Source organism: Ahaetulla prasina, chromosome 8 (genome assembly GCF_028640845.1).
Source record: "Ahaetulla prasina isolate Xishuangbanna chromosome 8, ASM2864084v1, whole genome shotgun sequence".
NCBI lineage: Eukaryota > Metazoa > Chordata > Lepidosauria > Squamata > Colubridae > Ahaetulla > Ahaetulla prasina.
In genome coordinates, this window is record NC_080546.1 from 53343128 (window position 1) to 53366979 (window position 23852).

A 23852-nucleotide genomic window follows, 5' to 3' on the forward strand; every position below is an offset into this window, starting at 1 on the left:
AGACAAATTCCTTGTGTGTCTAGTCACACTTGGCCAAAGAAAGAGTTCTGTTCTTCTTCCTGTTCCCAATTCCATTCCAATGTTAAGAGCTTCAGACACATTTGAGATGCCAGAGATTAAATTTTGTATATCAGATTGTCCATCAAAGCGCTAAAACATTCTCTGATCTATTCTGTTGAAAACCAGACATGTTTGTACAATGCTCAACTATGTATCTAGATTACTGCAAGCCTTGATGCAGCAATCAAATGTGTAAATGGATTCCATATAAAAAGGCAGCATGGCAGTCTCTGTCAATGGTATTGAGGATGCCCAAAAGACAATGAGGTGGGTGATGGGTATAGCAGAATGAAGACAGCAAATATTGAAATAAAACATAGCCAATACCTTAAAAACAATCAGAAATATATAAAGATAATGAATCACTGTTTTATCTGTTTTAAACATTACATTTTTCAAAAGAGTCATACTTTAAAATGTAACAAGTTAAACTGGGGTGTGAAAGTTGATTAATAATGAACAGTAGCAAGTTTTTACCTTATACTTACTAAGATTTATCTCAGAATAGTTTTACTATTATTTTATTCAAATGTTTGAAGTAGGGACACGTTTTGAATAATTATTAATATGTCATTTTAATAGAAACAGAAATCTGGATGGAAAATATAATTAGTTTAAGTTTAAGTAAAATGTGATTAATGCATCGGGCAATTGAACAATAAAAGCCTAAATTGGAGCCATTCTAAGTACTTTTAAATTGTGAGCAGGTTTTGGCAATGCACTAAAGATTCTGACAGCTTGTTCTGATTTTTATTTTAAGATGAGAGAGAACAACTCAAGGAATATATATTTTAATGAAAGCTACCTTTTGTAGCAATTTATGATTGGAGAAATGGGAAACTCATGTATATCATTAAAACACCTCATAAAGAAAGTGGGATTCGAACTATTTTAATTCTTTTTAAAATTATAAACAGAAAAGTAGATTCTCTCTAATATCTTCTGTACCGAGACAAATTCCTTGTGTGTCTAGTCACACTTGGCCAAAGAAAGAGTTCTGTTCTTCTTCCTGTTCCCAATTCCATTCCAATGTTAAGAGCTTCAGGCACTGGGACATCACTTCAACAGCCTCGTTGGGGTGGTTAGGGGTGGAAATATAGAGCTGAGTATCATCAGCGATAGATGACAACTCACCCCAAGACCACGGATGATCTCACCCAGCGGCTTCATATAGATGTTGAACAGAAGAGGCGAGAGAACCGACCTTGCGGCACCCCACATAAGAGGCGCCTTGGGGTCGATCTCTGTCCCCGTCAACACCGCTCATGCCGTCGGAGAGGTAGGAGGAGAACCACCGATGAACAGTGCCACTCACTCCAAGTCCTCGAGTCGGCGCAGCAGGGTACCATGATCGATGGTATCAAAAGCCGCTGAGAGATCTAATAGGACCAAGACAGAGGAACAACCTCTGTCCCGAGCCCTCAAGAGATCATCAACCAGCGCGACCAAGGCTGTTTCCGTGCTGTGACCAGGCCGGAAACCGGACTGGAATGGATCAAGATAGACAGTTTCATCCAGGTACTGGGGCAACTGTCGTGCAACCACACTCTCGACAACCTTTGCCAAAAAGCGAAGGTTGGAGACCGGACGATAATTTGCTAAACTAGTTGGGTCAAGGAAGGCTTCTTGAGGAGGGGTTCTCACCACCGCCTCTTTCAAGGCGGCAGGAAAACACCCTCCATCAAAGCGCTAAAACATTCTCTGATCTATTCTGTTGAAAACCAGACATGTTTGTACAATGCTCAACTATGTATCTAGATTACTGCAAGCCTTGATGCAGCAATCAAATGTGTAAATGGATTCCATATAAAAGGCAGCATGGCAGTCTCTGTCAATGGTATTGAGGATGCCCAAAGACAATGAGGTGGGTGATGGGTATAGCAGAATGAAGACAGCAAATATTGAAATAAAACATTGCTTGTTGCAGTTTGTTAAGCATTGAACCCTTCATGGTTCCCTGGATACAAAGTCTTTATAGCATGCATACATGACCATAGATGGACAAATGATGACATATGCATAATGATGCAATCATGCAATTGACATGATTTACGTACTTGCAATACATTTATGATGCAAGCATGTAATTATGGTTTTTGCACAATTATGGCATCATAAACATGCCATCTTTTAGGTATCATTCCAGGTTTCCATGGACATCCTTGATAGAAGGTAAAAAATATTCATAAGGCATGATAATGAAAGACAAATTATTAATGATAGGAAATCAAAGACTTCATTTTTGCAACTTTACTTTTAGAAGGTTCTTCCATTCAGAAAACTACATATAAGTAGAGGATTGAATAAACAACTAGACAGTGTTAAATGTTATCATGAGTGCTGACTAATATTGTGTATTTTTCTCTTCATAAATTTTCAATTTCCTCCACCTTTTGGACTCATCAGAGTAGCTTCTAGAGCCTTGCCACCATCGCCACATCGTGCTTCATCAAATGGAAGGCACTGTTCTCCAGTCCCTGCTACTACATCAGCATTTTTTGTCAGATCTTTTGCTCCTGTAAGTGATTTTGGACGATAAATCCGTCTTGTATTTGTATCAGAAACATACAATTCTCCTGTGACTGGATCAGTTGCAAGATAGTATCTATGAGCGGGATTACTGCTGCAAAAAGGAAAACAAGTTTTTTTTAGTATGATTATAATCCCTCATCACTATTTTTGTTTGTCTAATTCAGCGGTTCTTGAACATTTAGTATCCTTTTACATTATAAAAAATAATAGAAGACTCCAAAAGCTTTGGTTTATATGGGCTATATCTATTGATAGATATATCCCATTAGAATCTCTATTAGAAATTAGAGAAATTTTAAAATAATTAACTTGGCAAAGACAATACTTTGAGTACAATTGGTCTAGTTGTATAGGCACATACTGTCATTTGTCTTAATATTTGGATCAAATTAATTATTTTGTGATCTTTTTCTTTTAAAACTATAATTGTTTATAATTCTAAGACATCTATAACATATTTGAAATGTTAGTTTCAAATAATCATATCTGGATTTCTTCACTTAGATTGCTCTTTTGTTCTCAATATTTTCTCATAAATCTAAGCCATTTGAATACATGATCCATTACTGATAAATATTGTGTTTTCTTCTGATCAAAAAGCACCTTCTTATCACTCAGCATAATTCCATATATTAGACATATTTGTGAGTAAATCCAGCTTTTTTCAAAATATCACAGCATTTTAAAAACCCTAAATATGCCATGTTTTCCTATGAAATAAAAGAATATACAGTTTTGGAGCTTTTCTTCAAAGCTCAATACATTTTGGAGAAAAAGTTTTCTTTCCTAATGAGTAAATAACTTTATTGAATATATCTACTGCTCAAAGATACAATCCAAAAGTTTAACTAGCTGCATCAGTAACAATAGATCTAAGTTATGGCATAAAAGAATAAATATATAGCTGATAATATTAGACTGCCTACTAATGCACAAAGCCTTAGTATCCGTCAGATCAATTTCTAATTTATTTGCAAATGTGCTACTAACATGTATTCAATAGATTTGGTGATATCAGAGCATCTGTTCACAAAAAATATTGCTTAGTATTTCATAAATATAAATATAACAGTGTTAGAATAACACATTGCATGTAATATTGTTGGCAAAGGGTGTTAGGGGTTAACATAAACAAGTTGTGACTAAATTATGGTTTGAAGTAGGGACACGTTTTGAATAATTATTAATATGTCATTTTAATAGAAACAGAAATCTGGATGGAAAATATAATTAGTTTAAGTTTAAGTAAAATGTGATTAATGCATCGGGGCAATTGAACAATAAAAGCCTAAATTGGAGCCATTCTAAGTACTTTTAAATTGTGAGCAGGTTTTGGCAATGCACTAAAGATTCTGACAGCTTGTTCTGATTTTTATTTTAAGAAATGGTATGTCTGGATTTGATCAGAAGCCTCTTAACTGGAAAATATATTTTTGAAAATTCTTTAAGATAAAATAATGATGGTTACAGTAAATAATATAATGGATCAAATGTATGCCTTTTCATGTATAACTTCTCACTAAAGTGCTTAGACTTTGTCTAAAGACAAATAAAAGCTTTATTCAGATATAAAATTCAGCTCTGGATAATAATTTTACACAGTTTACACAGAGAAATTTAAATTAACTAAATTTAAATCAAAGAATATTTAACTTGCACAAAATAGTGGAATTTGACTTAGCTTTATTACAAAAAAAAAACCACATACACTGAAAAAGAAAGTGAACACATACTAATCCAAATATTGTTATTTTTAAGATGAGAGAGAACAACTCAAGGAATATATATTTTAATGAAAGCTACCTTTTGTAGCAATTTATGATTGGAGAAATGGGAAACTCATGTATATCATTAAAACACCTCATAAAGAAAGTGGGATTCGAACTATTTTAATTCTTTTTAAAAAAAATTATAAACAGAAAAGTAGATTCTCTCTAATATCTTCTGTACCGGAGACAAATTCCTTGTGTGTCTAGTCACACTTGGCCAAAGAAAGAGTTCTGTTCTTCTTCCTGTTCCCAATTCCATTCCATTCCATTCCAATGTTAAGAGCTTCAGACACATTTGAGATGCCAGAGATTAAATTTTGTATATCAGATTGTCCATCAAAGCGCTAAAACATTCTCTGATCTATTCTGTTGAAAACCAGACATGTTTGTACAATGCTCAACTATGTATCTAGATTACTGCAAGCCTTGATGCGCAGCAATCAAATGTGTAAATGGATTCCATATAAAAAGGCAGCATGGCAGTCTCTGTCAATGGTATTGAGGATGCCCAAAAGACAATGAGGTGGGTGATGGGTATAGCAGAATGAAGACAGCAAATATTGAAATAAAACATAGCCAATACCTTAAAAACAATCAGAAATATATAAAGATAATGAATCACTGTTTTATCTGTTTTAAACATTACATTTTTCAAAAGAGTCATACTTTAAAATGTAACAAGTTAAACTGGGGTGTGAAAGTTGATTAATAATGAACAGTAGCAAGTTTTTACCTTATACTTACTAAGATTTATCTCAGAATAGTTTTACTATTATTTTATTCAAATGTTTGAAGTAGTTTTTGTAGTACCTTATTTACTCATTTAAAGCCAATAATAGCTTAAAACATGCTTAAAATGCTTACCTATGTCTAAAATCTTTATTTCTTGGTAGGTAGGCAAAAGAGGAAAGAGCAAAGAGAACAGTATTAGAAGGAAAAAGTTAAAGGAACAAAAAATTGGTAAGGTTGCTAGTAAGATTTTAGCCTTAATTTTATGTATTAATTTGTTAGTTATATTGATATCCTGCCTTTTTTCTGGGAGCTCCAGGTGGCATACACAATGCTCCATCCTCCAATTTTTTCCCACAACAACCAACCTGTGAAATCATTTGGGCTGAGAGAGAAACACTGATTCAATTTTAATTTTTAAGTTAATTTTTATGGCTGAAAAAAGACCCAAACTTAGCTTCCCCAGTAATAGTCAAACACTGTAGCCACACATTGGTATGGCCACCTGAATGGTTATGAGATATTAAATGGTTTTCTAGCTGTGTGAATAAAATAATATTTTGATACCATTTGTATTTTTATATTCTGATGGGCAAAGAGACACTACTGAATCATCACAATCGCATTCTAAAAATTAGGTATTTAAAATTAGGGGAAAATATACCTTAGTTCAAGTACACTTGTTACATTTCCAGATGGGAATATCCGTCGAACATAGTTGAAATCTCCTACATACAGGCTTCCATCAATTCCACAAGCTAGGGCAACTGGAGCCAAGAGTTTATTGCCATCTGCTTGACCATTGCAACTTGGGCAAGAAATGCTGCGCCGTCGGCCATTACCCATTATACTACTGACAACTGGTGGTTGCTGAGAGATAAACTGATTTTCCCCATTGCCTTTATACAGGATTCCTTTAAAAAAAAGCCAGAAACATGATCCCCCTTGTCTCTGTAATAACTTTTAATAACCAGATACATTTTAAATAAAGTAAACTTAAAATTTCACAGTGTGATTGCATTTAATGGATGCTAATATATGAATAGTGCATCTGAACACATCCCAATGAAATTCAGCATTAGTTTATTCATTAAGTATTGTGAGCACATACCAAGAAACAAACTTTTAGAATCCCATTGGCATTGTCCTTTCAATTCCAACTGTAACTTTATGTATAGTTAAGGTATAGTTAAATATTTGTCTCAACCATTCATATTTACAGCTAATTCAATAATAAGAAAAACAAGGATCTTCATAAATCCATAATGAATCCCTCTTACATTATTTTCTATCTAGGTTTGTAATGTTACATATAATAAGCCAAATATGTGGAAGCAGAAAAACATATGCAAACAGCTGCTGTACAGCTGGTTACCAAGAACAAGAGCTATGTGCGTGTAACCCCAGTTAGCAATACTCTTCTGTTTCTAGACAGAATCCACATCTATGTTTGTCTTCTTTTGTTCCAGAGAGCTGGTATGTTGATTGCGTCTCTGCATAAACTGCTTCTCAGTCTGCTATATGAAAGAGAACTGCAGAATTCATTTGCATGCAGATTTTCTCTTTTAGTTTTGGCTGAATGTTGGATTGGAGAAATGTTTTCACATTCTTTCTTTTCTTGGAATAAACTACAAATATATGTGCTGATACGAGTCAAAATCTTGTATTAGTATGTTATTACTGTAGAGGAGTTTTCTGACAGCCCCAATTTCACATTGCAAAATGGTTTTATAATAATTTACTTTGGGTTGCAGAGTCTGGTTTTATAATGTGTTTGCAGTTAGGTTCTCAGATGTCAAACACGACAAAAATGCTTTTGCAGGCCACCTGCCTTTTAAACCTAGTTCTGCTCAAAGGCATCAACAATCATTGGAAAAAGACAAAGTATCTTGCCAGCATCATTTTTTATGACCTTCACAGGAAATGTGGGGAAGAAAGATATGTGCCTAATGTACACTTTCACAATTAATGCTGTCTGTTCGACAGACTTCTTTCCTCATTATTATCAAGATTAATGAGTCAATCTAAGTCTGCTGCAGGAACAGTGAGCTATTATTGTAACATTTGTTTCATTATAAATCTCAATCTAATTTAAATCATGCAATGTACACATCACTTTGTACTGTATAGTAATACTGGTTTCACTGACTGTACAAAATTTAAAATTGAAATTCATGATAATTATTATACTTTATGATTACCAGTAAAATATATTTACGAAGTTTCACAATCCAAGCTACTTTATTTTCATTAGGTAAATATTTCATACACTACTAAACGTATTATCTATCTATCTATCTATCTATCTATCTATCTATCTATCTATCTATCTATCTATCTATCTATCTTCCACCCACCCACCACCTCCCTCCCTCCCTCCCAGAAGACTATATAGAAGACTACATCATTACACTATATGGAATTCAGTTCCTCATAAGCACTTAGGAGAAAAGTACACTACTGGAATCTGAACCCTACTTCTATGATTACATCCTTTATAACAATCAGGAAACCTGCAATGTTACTTCAATACATGAGTTCTATAAATTTAATCATGTTTCCTAGAGGTTAGCACTATACCATCTGATTTACACGTGTCCTCATTACACTGAATTTTTTTCCCTTCACATCTCTCTTTTAATATAAACAAGACAAAGATGAACATTAGACTATTGCAGTCATTCAAGATATCCATATAAAAACCTACCACATATTTACTCTAAGCCAATACATATATACATATATATATATATATATATATATATATATATATATATATATATATATATATATATATATAAACATGATTGCATGAATAAGTTCTTGGCCATCAATTTCTTTTACCTTACATGGGTTACGGCATTGACTGGATAGCTTCTTCGTTTTGTATTGTTTCATGGTTAACAGCCCATTTAAAAGGGGTAGGATACCATCTCTTGAGAAAGGGCCAACATTTTACTTATTTCCCTATTAAATCAGCATTATTTCTATTTGATTATTTGCCATCAAGCGGGTGTCTAGTTTTATTGCTCATACAGATATTTTCTTAAGGAGGACATATTCCTTTACCAACCTCTTATGATTTATTTCACTTTCTCTCTCCCTCTCTCTCTATCATACACAGACAGTTTTTTTGTTTGAATACTTTGCATAGAGTATGTTTGGAGAGATATAATCAGATAAAAGAGTGAAAATGTACTGCTATATTGCATGGAAATTAGAGAGGCAGCAAAGAGCAATACAGTATTTTCATATGTACTACGAAAAAGAAAATATTGTCATGGTGTTTATGTGGGTTAAAGTATGCTTGTAAATTTGAATTTTAAAATAAAGGAGAACTGTAATTTCTGAATACATGTTTCTGTGTTTCAGAGTAATGAATTAATCACATTATTGGAAAAAACAGCATTCTCCAAGAGAAAGCCTGTAAACATTTTTTTTAAGGTGCTTAATGTTCAGACTTGGAATCTGGGGTTTTATGCTTTTCAATTAAGATGCACTACATAACATTATAAGATTAATAATACTCACCATTTTGAACATCTAATACATGGTGTTTGTCCAGTGTCCATCCACCCATGTTGGAGGCATCCAGTTCATAACCTTGTAGAATGGCTGTCCGTTTTTCCCACAGTGTTAGATCCAAACAAGATTCATATTCATAACCAACAGATACTGAAATAAATAATAACATAATTATTTTACTATAAACTAATGCAATACAATGCAAGATAGTCATGATTAATTTATTTTCATTTACAGTATTAATATAGAGTGACCGTGAAAGGCTTTTAACTATTTTATCTGATTAATTTTAATGTTTAAATGTTGACATTTAAATAAAAAATTGTTTAAGCACTAACAATATAATATAGAAAACTATAAATCCAAACAGAAGCTGGCAATGTGGTACCCACAAATTCTGAAATTAAAGATTTTGAAATTAAATTCAAAAAATTAAATGATTTCTTTTAAAATATGACATGAAGGCTGGCATGGCTTGATTCAGAATCCAATAAAAAATAATAGTTACTCATTTACAGATACAAAGATCACAATTACTATTCTCATTAATCAAATTCAGTAAAAAGTATAATAAAAAGATTATATGAAAACCAATATATTTTGTAGGGCAAAAGGTATTATGGAATATAATATTTATCCATTTGCTATATTCCACCTTTCCTCCATGAACTCAAGGTAGCATATCCTCTGCTATTTTCCCACCATTTTATGAGTTAGGTTGTGCTATGAGCATCTGGCCTAAACTCACCCAGTAAGTTTCCAAGGCTAAAGTTGGATTTGAACCTGCACAGGATAAAACAGATCCTAAAAATTCTGACCAAAGTAATTGTGTTTGAAACTATCAAACATTTAATTAGTTTTCTTGTAATTCTATAACTGTCAGTCCTCTGAAAATTGTGTCAGTATTAATTGGTACAGTTTTAAAAATTGTCTATTCCATCCACTGATTTGGTCTACCAAAGGAGGTAGCTATAATCATATAAATTTTATTTCGAAAATAGAGAAGTTGAATATATCCAATATGGATGCACATTTCTACTGTTTGTCATCTCCTGTGTCTTACTTCAGAAAGACCTCAACAGAATTTTATGCTAGAATAAGTTTAAATAAAACTTTTTTCACATCCATTATATGTGTGGAATAATTGTGTGCTACATTAATTAAGATGATGGATTAGGACTAGAAGGATCCAGCTGTGGATATTCATTGGACATTTTGGAGTTTCACAATTGCTTAGCCCAACCTATCACATATCATTATTATAAGAATACTGGAGAAGGGAGCATTATATAGTCTACTGTCAGCTCCTGGAGAGAAGGAATGGTATAAATAGAATGAATAAATAAATAAATATGTAAATAACTGTTTATTTGCATATTCAGACATCTTGGGTTTGCTTATTTTCAGGTCTGGACATTTAATTAGCAATTTTTTATCAGTATCTGAAGATTTAATTAATGTACTGAATAATTAAAACTAGAAGCTCTCATATATTGATATACTGATGTTCCCTTGAAATAAGTGGCTCCATGTGTTGTGAAGTATCAGATGCTGAATAGCAAATTTCAGGCAATTTTGAAAACACCATGGCTGCATAAGGCTTTTTCTGCAAAAACAAATGTATGTTTCTTCATGTAAGTTAGCATTAGAAATGATTCACTCAATGCAGCTATTTCTATTACTTTCCCCAATGTAAAAATAACAGTTTATCACAATCAATACAATAGTTACAAAATTAGTATGATTATTCCTTTCATAGTTCTGTATTTGTACATAAAAATTACATTTGATTTGTATAACAGACTGCAATACTGTATTTAATTTACAGCATAATTTTGGTTTTTTCTATAGAATGTATCCACCATGAATTATACTACTGAATATAATTTTTGCTACATAATATTAGTGTATTCAAAAGAACCTGATAACAAACAAAACCTACCAACAGCTTCAGATAAACCATAGACCTTTTGATTATATGCATCAGTTTTATCCCATATAAATGTATAAGCCAAATTTGGGGATGCAGGGAACCATTTTTGGAAAAGTCTTCCTACTACTGCCACCATAAGATGAACTTTCATTAAATTAAATGGTATCACAGACTGTGTCATTGTGATCTTAAGTACAGATTTATACCCCGCCGCTCGGGAGCTTAAGTATGACAATTTCAGATCAGTTCCTGGTATTGCAGTTTCTTCATGGAGCACCTAAAATATGAAAAAAAATTGACAAATTAACCCGAGTTTGCTATTTGTTTAGTGCACATAATTGGATAATTACTATAGCTGTAAACCTAGTTTTGTATCAATCATTTAAGAATAGTAATATACTATTCAGTTTTATATGATGTACTATATGAGTTTTATATGATTTACTGGAATTTTGAAATACAATTTAATAGTTTTATCAAGATGTACAAGTGTAGATACTTTTAGAAAAATATTCTCTATGGAACCATAGCAAATATAGCAGTATCAAAAATAACTCATATTATACGAATGTTGATAAAATTTGAGACTGCATTTAATTAGACTTAAAACTTTTTCTTTTAAACTAATCTGGACTGAAAGTTTACAGAAAATTTAACTTACCTATTTGACATAGTATGTCTTCAATAACATTCTCAATTAATGATGATTAATCAACATGAAATTTAAACTAACATTTGTCTAGATTATATGATCAGTATCACAACAACCTAAAACCCTTATACTACTATTGGAAGAAGACTATGCTGGCAAAAATTTCCAATTGTTTTTGCCAGAAAAGAACACATAACCTTAATAACGTGATTTCATATAAATTGTCTTGTATCCATTGAAGTAGACCATTACTTCAGCAGTATCTATCACTCTGAGTTATGGCTTTTGTGTGTGTGTGTGTTTGTGCACATGCATACATGCTTTCAAGTCAGTTTTGAATCCTGAAGATTATTTGGATATGTTTACCCAATTTTCTTGGTTAGCCACTATCTTCTTCCTAGAGTAGATAGACAGTGATTGGTCTAAAGATATCACCATGCTTAAAAAATAACTAGAGCTCGCAGTTTCATGGTGTTTAGCTCAATGCCTTTAACTGCTACACCAAACTGGCCTTTATCTTTACTTTTTCTATATCTAATAAATCTGGTATATTATATATTGCTGATATATTAGTCTTATCCTTTAAATATCTTTGTGAATTCCTGGATAATTGGACTTAGTTTGGCTATGATTTTGGAGGGACTCATGATGTCGCTCGCTGTAGTGGCATCTATGATTTATATTTTTAATGATGGACTGGCCTCTTTGCACTCATCTATTGAGTGCAAAGTAGTATGACTTCTGGGGTTTTCAGAATAATTGTTTGTTGCTTTGATGTATATAGATAAGAATTTAGTAATACATAGAGTAGGAAAAGTTTTACAATCCCCATTTGTTTGATTGCATGTCATTTTGTAATTTTAAAAAAATCAAATGCTCATTGTAAAATAAATTAAGAAGAGTACTACAATTGTCAGTCCTCCCAAGTAAACCAGACAGGAAACAGAACCAGATGAGCTAATACTACTTTATTGTATGGCTACATTAATAGAATTGCAAATCTGAAAGTACAAATCTCTCATTGTCACTTTCAACAGCCTGATCAATTATGGTGAGTCCTTCCTAGATTTCTTTTTCTGACTGTTAAGCACTTGCAGGCTCCTCTCCTCTTGCGGGTATGATCATTCCCTATGCAGCATGTCTTCCCTTTATCTCTCAAGGTTATTCCCACATTACAACAGTAGACTAAAGCAAGATTAAGCATAAATGGGTAAAAAGCTTAAAGGAGAAGTATTCATTTATAGAAATGTAATCTTTTTAAAAAGAATATGGAATTTAACATGTAATTCTTAAAAAAATTAAAAGTAAGGCAAGATTCCTTCACATAAGAGGTTTTTCTATTGATACCAGTGAAAATGTGTATTGTACATGAAGCTTGAAAGTTCCTTATTTTAAAATACAAATACAACATCTTTAATTTTGTAACTTTTAATTCCTATAGAATTTAGTTCCAAATATTACAATTATATTTTATATGGTTGTTACTAACATGAAAATGTTTAAAATATTGCTTAGCTTAGGGAAGTTTACTTATTATTTTGATCGATGTTCATTGATATAAGAAACATTTTAAACTTTTAAAAACACTTTCTTTTCATTAAAAGTTCATGCAAACAACAAGGCAAGCAGTCAATTGCTTTTTTAAGGCAATTCCAACTCAGTTGAAAAAAAAACATTACAAATTAGAAGTTTAAATTTCAGCTATAAAGCTACCAAAATTCCTCATTAAGATGAAAAATTTTCTAAAAAGAGAACTATAAACCTCAAATCAAGTCGGGTAGCTTCTGAAACAAAATAAATACTATACTTTTCAGAGTTGCAAGAATTTTTTTATAGCAACTGGGATATAGCTTTGTTAGGCCTGCATATTATTAATTATTAAACACCAGAATTTTTTCCCCCAAAAGCTGGATTTAGACTGAGCATTGGTATCATCAAAGTAAAAGGAAATATCTGCTCTTGAGGGTGGAAAGCATATGCATTCCCTTGGAGGAAATGTGCTATATAAATATTACTCTACTACTCAGATCCATTCTTCAAATCCATATATGCTTTGGGGTGCATGGCTCCTGTTAATGGAACACTGTCACCTTCCACAACAAGAAATCCAATATAAGATTGATGAACAAATGGAGAAACTTCCCTTTTGAATGAGATCAAACATGGAGTGGGAGCATTTTCAGGGCCCATTTGAAATCTGATTCCACAACAGTGGGTGCAGTAAAACTGCTTATTTCTCTGCCTCCACCTAATCTTTAGAGAACTATGGTTCTTTCCAATTGGTGATGATAGGAGAGATGAGTGCAAAACCACTGCAAAGCCTGTGGTTTATAGGTTGCCTCAGAACTTTATTTTATTAATATATGAAATGCAGAGGCTGTCCAACTCCAAAGTGACTCCAAGGGGTTATATGAAAACATTAGAAAAAATAAAAAGAACTACTAGAAAGAAGATGTTGTGGTTCTAGACAAGTACATTCTGTCAAATTGAAAACATAACCGACAGGCTCCACAAATATTCTACCCTAAGGTCTGGGAAAACAACCATAATTTCAAAGCCTCCTGGAATGTCATCACAGTAAGAAACACACAGATCTCAGATTCTATTCCAGAGGGCATAGGACCATAATAGAGAAGGCAGGCTTCTGGGGTTGATGCTCTCATATCTCTTGTTTAACTTTTAGATGAAGACAACTTCACTGGGTGAAGTTATGCCTCAACCCAGGCTTAAGTAGTATTTTCATGATAAGCAGCATTGTATCTTGACCCCAAGTGATGCTCTGGAGGTCTTGTCTCATTAGAAAAGTACAGTTATCATAACAAAGGGCAGTTCCTGATTACAGTGCTTGATGTGTCTTATATTTTAATGCCACATATGCATCTTGTATCCACTGCTATTGTATTGCTGCAATTTATTGCTACAATATTCCACCGTAAGAAAAGTTTTCATAAATAGGCGTGGAATTGAATTTAGCCAAGGAGCGTTCATCACCAACCTCATGTATACAGATGACACTGAAATTTCTGCTGATGACAAAATGATAGCCACTGTCATCTTCATGATAACTGATATTTGCATCATTGTTCACAGGTTCTATTTTGTCTCCTATGCTGTTTAAAATCTGAAACTGCTGGTATGGAGCTTTGTATTTTTTAAAAAATCAATCATCTGCCATCAAGTTATTTTAAATTCTTGGCAATACGAAGATTTTCTTCATGAAAATTTGTTCTATTAGGTCTTACAGTGTACTCACTGCCACTGTGACTGAGTCCATCCACCTTGCTGCTGGTTCTCATCTTCTCTTTACTTTCACCTTTTCCAGCAATAGATTTTCCAAACAGCTTTTGGAAGCGGGTTTTTGCATAATGTACCTGAAGTAGGATAGTTTGAAGCCTGGTCTCATGCGTAAAGCGAGAACTCAAACTCCCTATCTTTTAATATCAAGGAGGCAATCAATACCCTTGAGCATAGCCTAATCTCAATAATGGCTATATAACGAAGAACAGATTGAAATTAAATCCAGGCTAGATGGAAATGTTGGGAAAAAGAAACGGAGACTTTGGAATTAAGGAGAAGCTGATCTTGGATGGGTCAATAATCCTCCTACTGCTTTCAAATAAAGGACTGAATCTCCATAATTACAGCAAGGTCTTCCTGATCTAGTCGAACATATGAACAGATGCAACATGTATTGATTACGGCATTGCAATGCACTTTATATGAGAAATGCTGATAAATTACAATGAGGCGACTCAGGAACAGAAATCAAATGTTTCCTGTAAATAAAGATCTGCACTGGTTACCAGTTATTCATCAAGCACTATATATGGTGCTAGTGTTCATTTAAAAAGTCCTAAATGGCTTAGGCCTGATTATCTGTGGAACTGTTCTACCATATGAATTTTCTCTGTAACTTAGAGGAGAAACACTGTTGAAGATGTCCTTGCAGCCCAACATTTGGCATGGAAAAGGATCTATTCTTGTGTGGCTGCCAGTCTATGGAATATGTTCTGAAGGAGGTCTAGCTGACCCTCTCTTACTATTAAGGAAGATGCCAAAAATATCTCTTTATTTAAATGGTTGATTTTAATGTTGGTTTTTGTAATTACCTTTATTAATTTTATTAAGATTTACATTTTATGTTTCTATTACTGTAGGCCACCATGAGTACTGGAATAAACAAAAAGGGAAGATATAAATTTAATATTAAATAAAATAGTCTCACCACTCTGAATCTGCTGATATGAGGATAAAGGTGCAAAAAATTTAGAAAAAAAATAGATAACAGAAATCAGTATATTATTTTCACATTTATAATGGCCAGAAGCCCAAAAGCATTTGAAGAGCGCTGAATACTTTGAGATTTCTTTTAGGCAAATTAACTATTAGGTGTCACATAATTGTTTGTTCAGAAAATGGTAAGACAAAGTGTCAGGAAACAGGAGTGACTTGGGATCACATAACTCTAAAATGAAACTAACGAGACTTGAAGGGTCAAAATGAACTATAGAAAGGTTAAGACATTAGCTGAGTATTGATAAATACTTAGGAATTGATAAAGTGGAAAGTTTTTAACCAGCACAATGATAAGACCAATACAAATTATATATTATTGTTTTTGTTATTTTAATGACTTTAAAATAATATTTCAATTATTTGAATGCAAAGATATTTACACTTAAATGGCAGTTTACCTGTGTCTCAGGAATAATAGGGCTATCTTCGGGGGAGATCCTGAACAAGGTAGATAAAGGTGATGATACAATTACGGGATTTGGTTTTACAAATCCACTTAGATCACAGCTAGGAATGTCATTCTCCTCCTTCTTCATAACAAGGGTGTCCATGACATAGAAGACGTTCCATGGAATCCAGACTGTATGGTACTGAGTAAGGAATGGTGATCGTTCAAACACTAAAGTCAATGATGCACCACCATTTGCCACCAAGTCAAACCTAGGTAAACCAGATAATTATTTAGTAATACATCTTAAATTTACAGCTTTCCAACTGATATATACAATTAAGATTTAATGGTAATAACTCTTCTAAGTTAAGCACAACTCCTTGTGACTTCAGGAACATATTTATGCAGTTTTCTTAGCACAGGTTTGATACTTGTGCAAACCAGTTTTTTTTGCTTCCCAATGTAGCTGATAAATCTGATTCCTCCTGGTGGTCACTTATCAAAGTCCAACCAATTTCTGTCAGGGTTCCAAGGATCACCCCCAATGAAATAAGGCTCTGAGGCTTGAGGTTCCTCAAAGTTCCAATTTATTAGAGATGTTATGTTGGCACAGCTGGGAAAACCCGAAACTGAAAGCTTCCAGGTTTTCCACACCCAGTTGACAGTTCACAGCCCTGCCCCACACCCACAAGTTCATCACATTGTCCAATCAACTCTTCACACTCAATTGGATACAGTCTTCAGGCAGTCTACATCAGATGCAGGTAAAAGTCCTTGAATACGGAATGTTGTTATGACTAACTTTCTACCACTCCAACAACTCCCTCCCAACTTCCCCAGCTAAAATATGTGGCAGTTAAGAAGCAAAAAGAAAATTGCCTTCCAAAACTGACATTTTCAAATTTACAATAGTTAGCTATCTTGCAACCTATCGGTGCAATGATTCTGATATATAGATAGAAGAATGAAAACTGCCATATTTCAGGTGCATGAAAAAACTTACATTCCATCTTGACGAGTGATTGTATAACCAAAGTCAGGATAATGTAAAAAAGAGACATTAACTCCAATTAGTGGTGTTCCATCTGCTGTTAATACTTGACCCCTTATAACAGATGCAAGACTGTGGAGAAAGACACAAATTTAGATCATTCAGAAATCTTACAAACTAGACTTTGTCCAACAATAAACATTAAATTATATTAGTTTCACAGCATTATATGCAATTTAATTTCAACTTCATTTCAAATTCTTATTTACTTATAGTGACTCTTTCTGTTAACACTTTAATGTATGTGAACATGCAATATCTGAATACCCAAAAGTTGCATCAAGTAAATACAGCTTTGCCCACTATATTTTGTTGCTAAAGGTCCTTTTCAGATCCGGTATATTTCTTTCTATGGAAATGTTATTCGCTATGCAGTAATTTATAGTGTAATCCTGTGTATGATTACTACATTTAATTTATTGAATTTGAAATGTTAATTCCATGTTGAATGTATTTAGAATTTGAGCTTTAGCATTTTCAACTGTGGCATCTTCCTTTCTAACTGCAAATATGAGTACAATCATTTGGTAGAAGATTTCATTCAATCAGAAAATCAACACCTCAAAATCAATAGCCAATAGGAAAAGTTCAAGAAGCAATGCACCATACATAAATTACATGATTTTTTTCTTCAAATACTACTGAGCTATTAAATAAAAATGTTATTAATTCTATAAATTTCAATTTGTGGTACATATGGACATATGTATGTATGCATTTTTTTCAATTTATATGATATGCTACAACAGGAGAACACTACTGTAAATGCCTACTACTGTGTACAATTCTCTGATTTCAAATACAAGGTTTTCTGAATTGCAATCAAAGCATTCTGAGTCATTGGGTAAAATGAATAAATTAGTAATATGTTTTAAAATCAGGACCTAACTTTTGCACTTTTCCAAAGAAAAATGTTTTGCTAGTTTCTTTTTAGGCAAGCTCTTTAGGCAAGAAATTTTGCATCTTTGGGAGATGCAAAATACAGAATTTATGGGAGTCTTAAGAAACATTTCTCTAATACTTTTAATCAATACCTGTGTCAATCCGGATTAATGCAGCTAAATTATTCCAAATAGAAGACCTTTAGTATAAATTACTACTTTCTCTCAATAAGGCACAGAATACCTGCTTTCTGTTACCAGATTATTTTGAAATGTACAACTGCTGAATAAACTCTCTACAGGCAGTTTATGCACTGTGCTGTTATAGAGTTCACAGTGTTACTAAAATAATTCATAATTTATATTATGCATTGAGTTTTGTTTTAAAAGTGCATTACTGCCTTCCCTTCAGAAGTATTTTCACATGTATGATATACTTCCAGCAGCGCTAACTCAAATCAGTTGGGTGAGTAAGATTTGCAGAACCCTAATATCCTACTAGAACGTAGACATCTCAAACAAGAAAAGGTGTGTAAACAGACTGAAATTTTATATATAATAGCCACACAGTTCGACTTCAAAGTTTGAAAGTTTCCAACTATCCTGGGGGAAAAAATAGAGCATCAGAAATGTAAAAAAAGTTCTTAAGACATTACTTTTTATTTAATAGTACAATGATACAGTCACCTCTTATTGAATGGGCTTTCCCCAGGAATAACATGCGTGCTTTCTGGTCCTATAAGAAAACTGATCCGATCATAAAAGGATTTAGCAGCTTGCTGAGATGGTGATTGCAGACTTTGGCTAATAATATCTTGTGGGTCAGGCAATCCTCGACAGTAAGGCTGGTTTTGGCAGGAACTCTGCAAACAGCAGTCAGGATCCATGCAGTCAACTAATCCATCTACAGACAAAAAAGTCAAAAGAAAAACAGCAATACTTATTAGTATTTTTTTTCTAAAGAGCAAGTACATGATTGCTGTATTGAATGTAATATGAAATAAAATTAGAAGTTTAGCTTCTTAAAAAGAGTAGGGAGCTCGGAGTAGGTAAAGAACTTATCACCTTCCTTTAGTGATCCTAGAAAAAGAGGTGTGGGGTCTCTGTTTCACAGAGAAAAGACTGGAAAAACACCAGGCCCAGACAGAGTAATTCCTTCTTTCTTGAAAGTCTGTGCTAATCAATGGTGGGTTTCTACTGGTTCACCCTTGTTCGGGCGAACCAGTAGTGCGACAGCAGGAGTCTCCGATCACCCGCCCGGACATCATCATGGATGCTCTGCACATGTGCAGAAGGTTCTGTGCATGTTCAGAAGCGCCACACATGTGTAAAGCAAGTGCACACTCCCAGTTCCGAACCGGTAGTGAAGGTAAGAAAGAGGAGTCCACTACTGGTGCTAATCAACTGGCCCTCATCTTCACCTGCTTCTTTAATAAACTAAACTAAATAAATAAATAAAAAAAAAATAAATGGAGATGTGTTATGCCCCTTCTTGCTTCAAATGCTCTACTATCATATCACTGGCCAAGAAACCCTCCATCAAGGAGCTGAATGACTACAGATTGGTTGCTCTGACATCAATAGTTATGAAAACTTTTGAAAGGTTAGTGTTGGTCCACCTGAAAATCATTATGGATCCACTGCTAGACTCTTTGCAATTTGCCTACTATGTAAACAGATTGGTGGATGATGCTGTTAACATTGCACTGGACTACATCTTGAATGCCCAAGGACTTATGCAAGGGTCCTTTTTGTAGACTTCAGCTTGGCATTCAATACCATCATTCCAGAAATTCTTCTCTCCAGTGTGACTCTGCTAGCTGTACCTAACCATATTTGTAGGTGGATTATAAACTTTCTAGCAGATAGAAAGCAGCAGGTAAAATCACATTGAAAACTCAAAACAATTAGCACAAGAGCTCCTGCTCCCCGAGCTGTGTGCTCTCTCCATTAGTCTTTCCTCTCTATACTAGTGTTGGCGAATCTTTTTGGCACTAAGTGCTGAAACGGGAGCGCAACCGTGCCAAAAATCGGAAGAGCAACTGCCCTGTGCACATGCGTGTGCCGGGAAGATGGTCTTCCAGTTTCCGATGTGCCACCTGTTCTTCTGCTTTGTGGCGTGCATGAAAACCAGCTGGTTGGTGCACATGCACGCACCGGAAACCAGAAGAGCAGCTGCCCGGCATGCATGTGCGCACCAGGAAGATGATCTCCCAGCTTTTGGCACGCGCATGCACACCAGCCACCTAGTCTTCCGGCTTCTGGCATGTATGCAAGTGCAAAGATCAGTTTGCTGGTGCACATGTGTGTGCCAGAAAGTGGAAGATCATCGTCTTGGTGTACACCGGTGCTCCCACACACATGAAGACCAGCTGGCTGGCATGCCAGAAACCGGAAGAGCAATGGGCGATGGCTCACATGCCTGGAGAGATGGCTCTACATGCCACTTCTGGCACGTGTGCCCTAGGTTCACCATCACAGCTCTATACCAATGACTGCATCTTGAAGGATTGCTGTCTTAAAGTACTGAAGGTTGCAGATGATACAAAAGTCATTGGTATCAATTGAGACTGTGATGAATCTGTATATAGACAGGAGGTTAAACAACTGGCCCTATGGTGTAGTTGGAACAATCTGGAGTTGAATACATTTAAAACTGTAGAGATGAGAGTTGATTTTAGGAAGAGCCCTCATATTCTACCACCTCTTACAATATCAAACAGAAGATACCTTAAAATTTCTGGGTCTTATAATTTCCCAGGACTTGAAATGGACACGTAACATTAGAACCATCATTGAAAAGGCACAACACAGAATGTATTTCCTGCATCAACTCAGAAAACTCAGACTGCCCAAGGAGCTGCTGATCCAGCTCTACAGAGGAATTATTAAATCCGTCATCTGTACTTCTATAACTATCTGATTTGGTGCAGCAACCAAACAGGACAAGTGCAGTTAGGACTACAGAAAAAGCAATTGCAAGCAGCCTGCCTTCCATTGAGGACCTGTATACTGCATGAACCAGAAAGAGGGCTGACAAAATATTTACAAACCCACCACATCCTGGACATGAACTGTTTCAATTCCTCCTCTCAGAGTTTATTTATTTATTTATTTATTTATTTATTTATTTGATTTGATTTTATACCTACTGAACACCTAATTCCCACAGCATTGTCTTATGTCAAAAGATATTTATCCATGTGGTAGGGCTGTATAACTATTATCCTTCTCGTCTTTCCTATTATCTTCTACTATTGGTATTTTAGGATTATGTTACTTTGTGTGGCCAATCACATTTGGCCAATGAAGAATAGAATATTCCATTCCATTCCATTCCATTCTTATTCCACTCCATTCTTGTACTGAACAGTAATTGGGAAGTAATGTTGCAACTCTTTCTCCTTCCCTCCCCCTCCCTTCCTGTATTTATGTGTGCTCTCTGTAGTTCATGTGCATGTGTATGTACGTGCACACACACACACATATTAGAATAGAATAGAATAGAATAGAATTTTATTGGCCAAGTGTGATTGGACACACAAGGAATTTGTCTTGGTGCATATGCTCTCAGTGTACATAAAAGAAAAGATACGTTCATCAAGGTACAACATTTAAATAATAACACTTAAATAAGCTAAAACCACTAAACAGAGTTATAACCTTCTCCAGAAATTTTGACTGTTAGTAAAAATCCACCTTAGTGGCAACAGTTCACTGGCAATTCTTGCTCTGAGATGCTCTCAAAGAAACAACCATATTTCTGATTGGATGAATGAAACACAGGCAAACTAAGAACGTAAGAAATACCTGCACCTCTTGCTATTCAGAGAATGTGTTTGTTTTTGTTTTTTGTGTGTGTGTATGTTGTGTGCGCGCACACTCTCTCTCTCTTTCTCCCATTCAATCCTATCTAACTGTTTGCAACTTCCTGGACAACTCCCTAAGGTTTTCTTATCCAGGTTTTACAAAAGGAATTTGACACTGTCTCCATCAGAGGACTGAGAGAAAGTGAGTAGCCCATGGTCACCCAGCTGGCTTGGTATCCAACGTGGGACTAGAACTCATAGTCTCCTGGCTTCTAGCCTGGTGCCTTAATTATTACACCATAGTTCTCTATGTTAATATATACAGTATCAATATTTGATAAGATGCAGAAGCCTTTTCAGACACACCACTACTGGAAGAATTTAGATTATGTCATATAAGGAAGAAGGCAAATACATGTTATTAATAATATACGCTCTTTCTTGAACCACGTATCACTGAAGAAACAAATTTTACACTAAAAAGGAATTAGGAACAATATATGAAGCTCTCTACAGGGCATATAACTCAAGAGCCACACAGATTCTTCTTCTGAAGAAGAATGTACAAATGTTTCTGAGAAGAGAATGCCGAAGTATTTTTTAAGAGAGTAAGTCATATACTATAGCAAAATAATGACTTCAAAATAATTCAGTATATGTTTTTAAAATATATTTCATAATAACCAAATAAAGAACAGAAATCATTACAGAATTAATGACATTTTTTCTTTAAAACTGTTGAGCAATGTCACCATTTATTTATTAAAAGTGTCCAATAGTCAAGATTTCTTCAAAACCCATTGGTATGATTAAATAAAATATTGATATTTAGGGACAAAGAAAGCTCCCATATATTGAATCAAAGTTTGAATTGACCTAGTCCAATCATGTCTACACTGGTGGGAAAGAGCTCTTCAGAGGTTTAGAAAAGGGCATCTTTCTCCACTGTATCAATTAACCCAAGATTTAGTTCCTGTATGCAAGTTATGTGCTCCATCAGAAAAGTATGTCTCAAATCCCAAATGTATATTTAGAAATATTAGAAAATTTTTATCATAAAGTATGAGCTCTGTGACGAAACCTCTCCATGTTATTAGAAAAAAAGATTTTTGGTATTTAAAAGAGATGTGACTATGCTACATAAGTAATATGACCATAATTTGTTGAGAACGATTTAAAATGTCCAGAATATTGATGGACATTTAGTAGTTGGCATGAAATTTGATGGACAATTAGTAGCTGGCATGTAGTCCTCAAATCAATCTTTCTTTCTTTCTTTCTTTCTTTCTTTCTTTCTTTCTTTCTTTCTTTCTTTCTTTCTCTTTCTTATTTATTATGCAATTTTTTAGAACAAGAATTGTTCAGTATAACATTTTCAAGATGCATTTTTCTGCTAATTTTCAGCAAGAATAAGATAAAAGCAATGAATGCTGTTGCATTAGCTTAACACACTGAAATATTTATGAAACGCAATGTTCAAAACCCACAAAAATTCCTGCTATAAAACCACAATCTTGCCCAATTGTGTGATGTTATTGCCTTTCTTGTTATGGCCTTTAGTCTTCAAAACCTTATCCTTAAATATTCAGCCAGTATCTAAAGACATTTACTACTCAAGATTAAAAATGTAGCAGAACCTGCTTTTTAAAGTTCCTAGGTATTAACTAAGTTAAATGGCAGCAATGAAAACATGCTAAATTAACCTGCTCTTAAAGACATTATGTAAAAGACTAATTGTAGTGTTGCTGTGTCCATTTATAATACTAAAAATAATATTTTAATCAGCTTTTTGAATAAACTGAAATAGCTTAATTTACACAACGCCATAACAGGTGTTTTCACAGAAGTAACTCCCCACTATCACTTTATGACTTAAAATTCACTGTGAAGCATTATGAAAATATCAACATTTCTCTGTTTCAAGCAGCTTATTAAAACATCCAAATTACATTTGATTTAGTCTCTTATGTTAAAAAGATAATCTGGATGATATTTTTTACTTTCAATGAAAAACAGAGTGAATGATGATTTGGAAAAAAAAACCATTTCTGAAACTGCAATCTCAGTTCTTTAAAATAATGAACTGAGATTGCAGTTTCAGAAATGGGTTAAGTGAGAACAAAAAGTTACTTATCTGAGAACAAAAAATCTAGCTCTATAAAAATTAATCTCACAATTAATAGTACATGCAAATTATTACATGCCTATTGATATATCCCTAAAA

The 23852-nt window shown here is 34.1% G+C and overlaps 1 protein-coding gene across 4 annotated transcripts in view; it reads right to left on the reverse strand.

Moving 5' to 3' along the window:
- The window catches only part of TENM3 (teneurin transmembrane protein 3), a 502165-nt gene that overhangs the window by 45738 nt on the left and 432575 nt on the right, over positions 1–23852 (reverse strand). For all 4 annotated transcript variants that reach the window (XM_058192837.1, XM_058192839.1, XM_058192840.1 and 1 more), the window contains 8 exons: positions 18507–18723; positions 16891–17010; positions 15895–16156; positions 10558–10825; positions 8622–8765; positions 5755–6004; positions 5226–5246; positions 2451–2683 (listed from right to left, as the gene is read on the reverse strand). In XM_058192837.1, the coding sequence (XP_058048820.1) occupies positions 2451–2683; positions 5226–5246; positions 5755–6004; positions 8622–8765; positions 10558–10825; positions 15895–16156; positions 16891–17010; positions 18507–18723 (1515 nt within the window). The remainder of the gene's footprint in view (positions 1–2450; positions 2684–5225; positions 5247–5754; positions 6005–8621; positions 8766–10557; positions 10826–15894; positions 16157–16890; positions 17011–18506; positions 18724–23852) is intronic.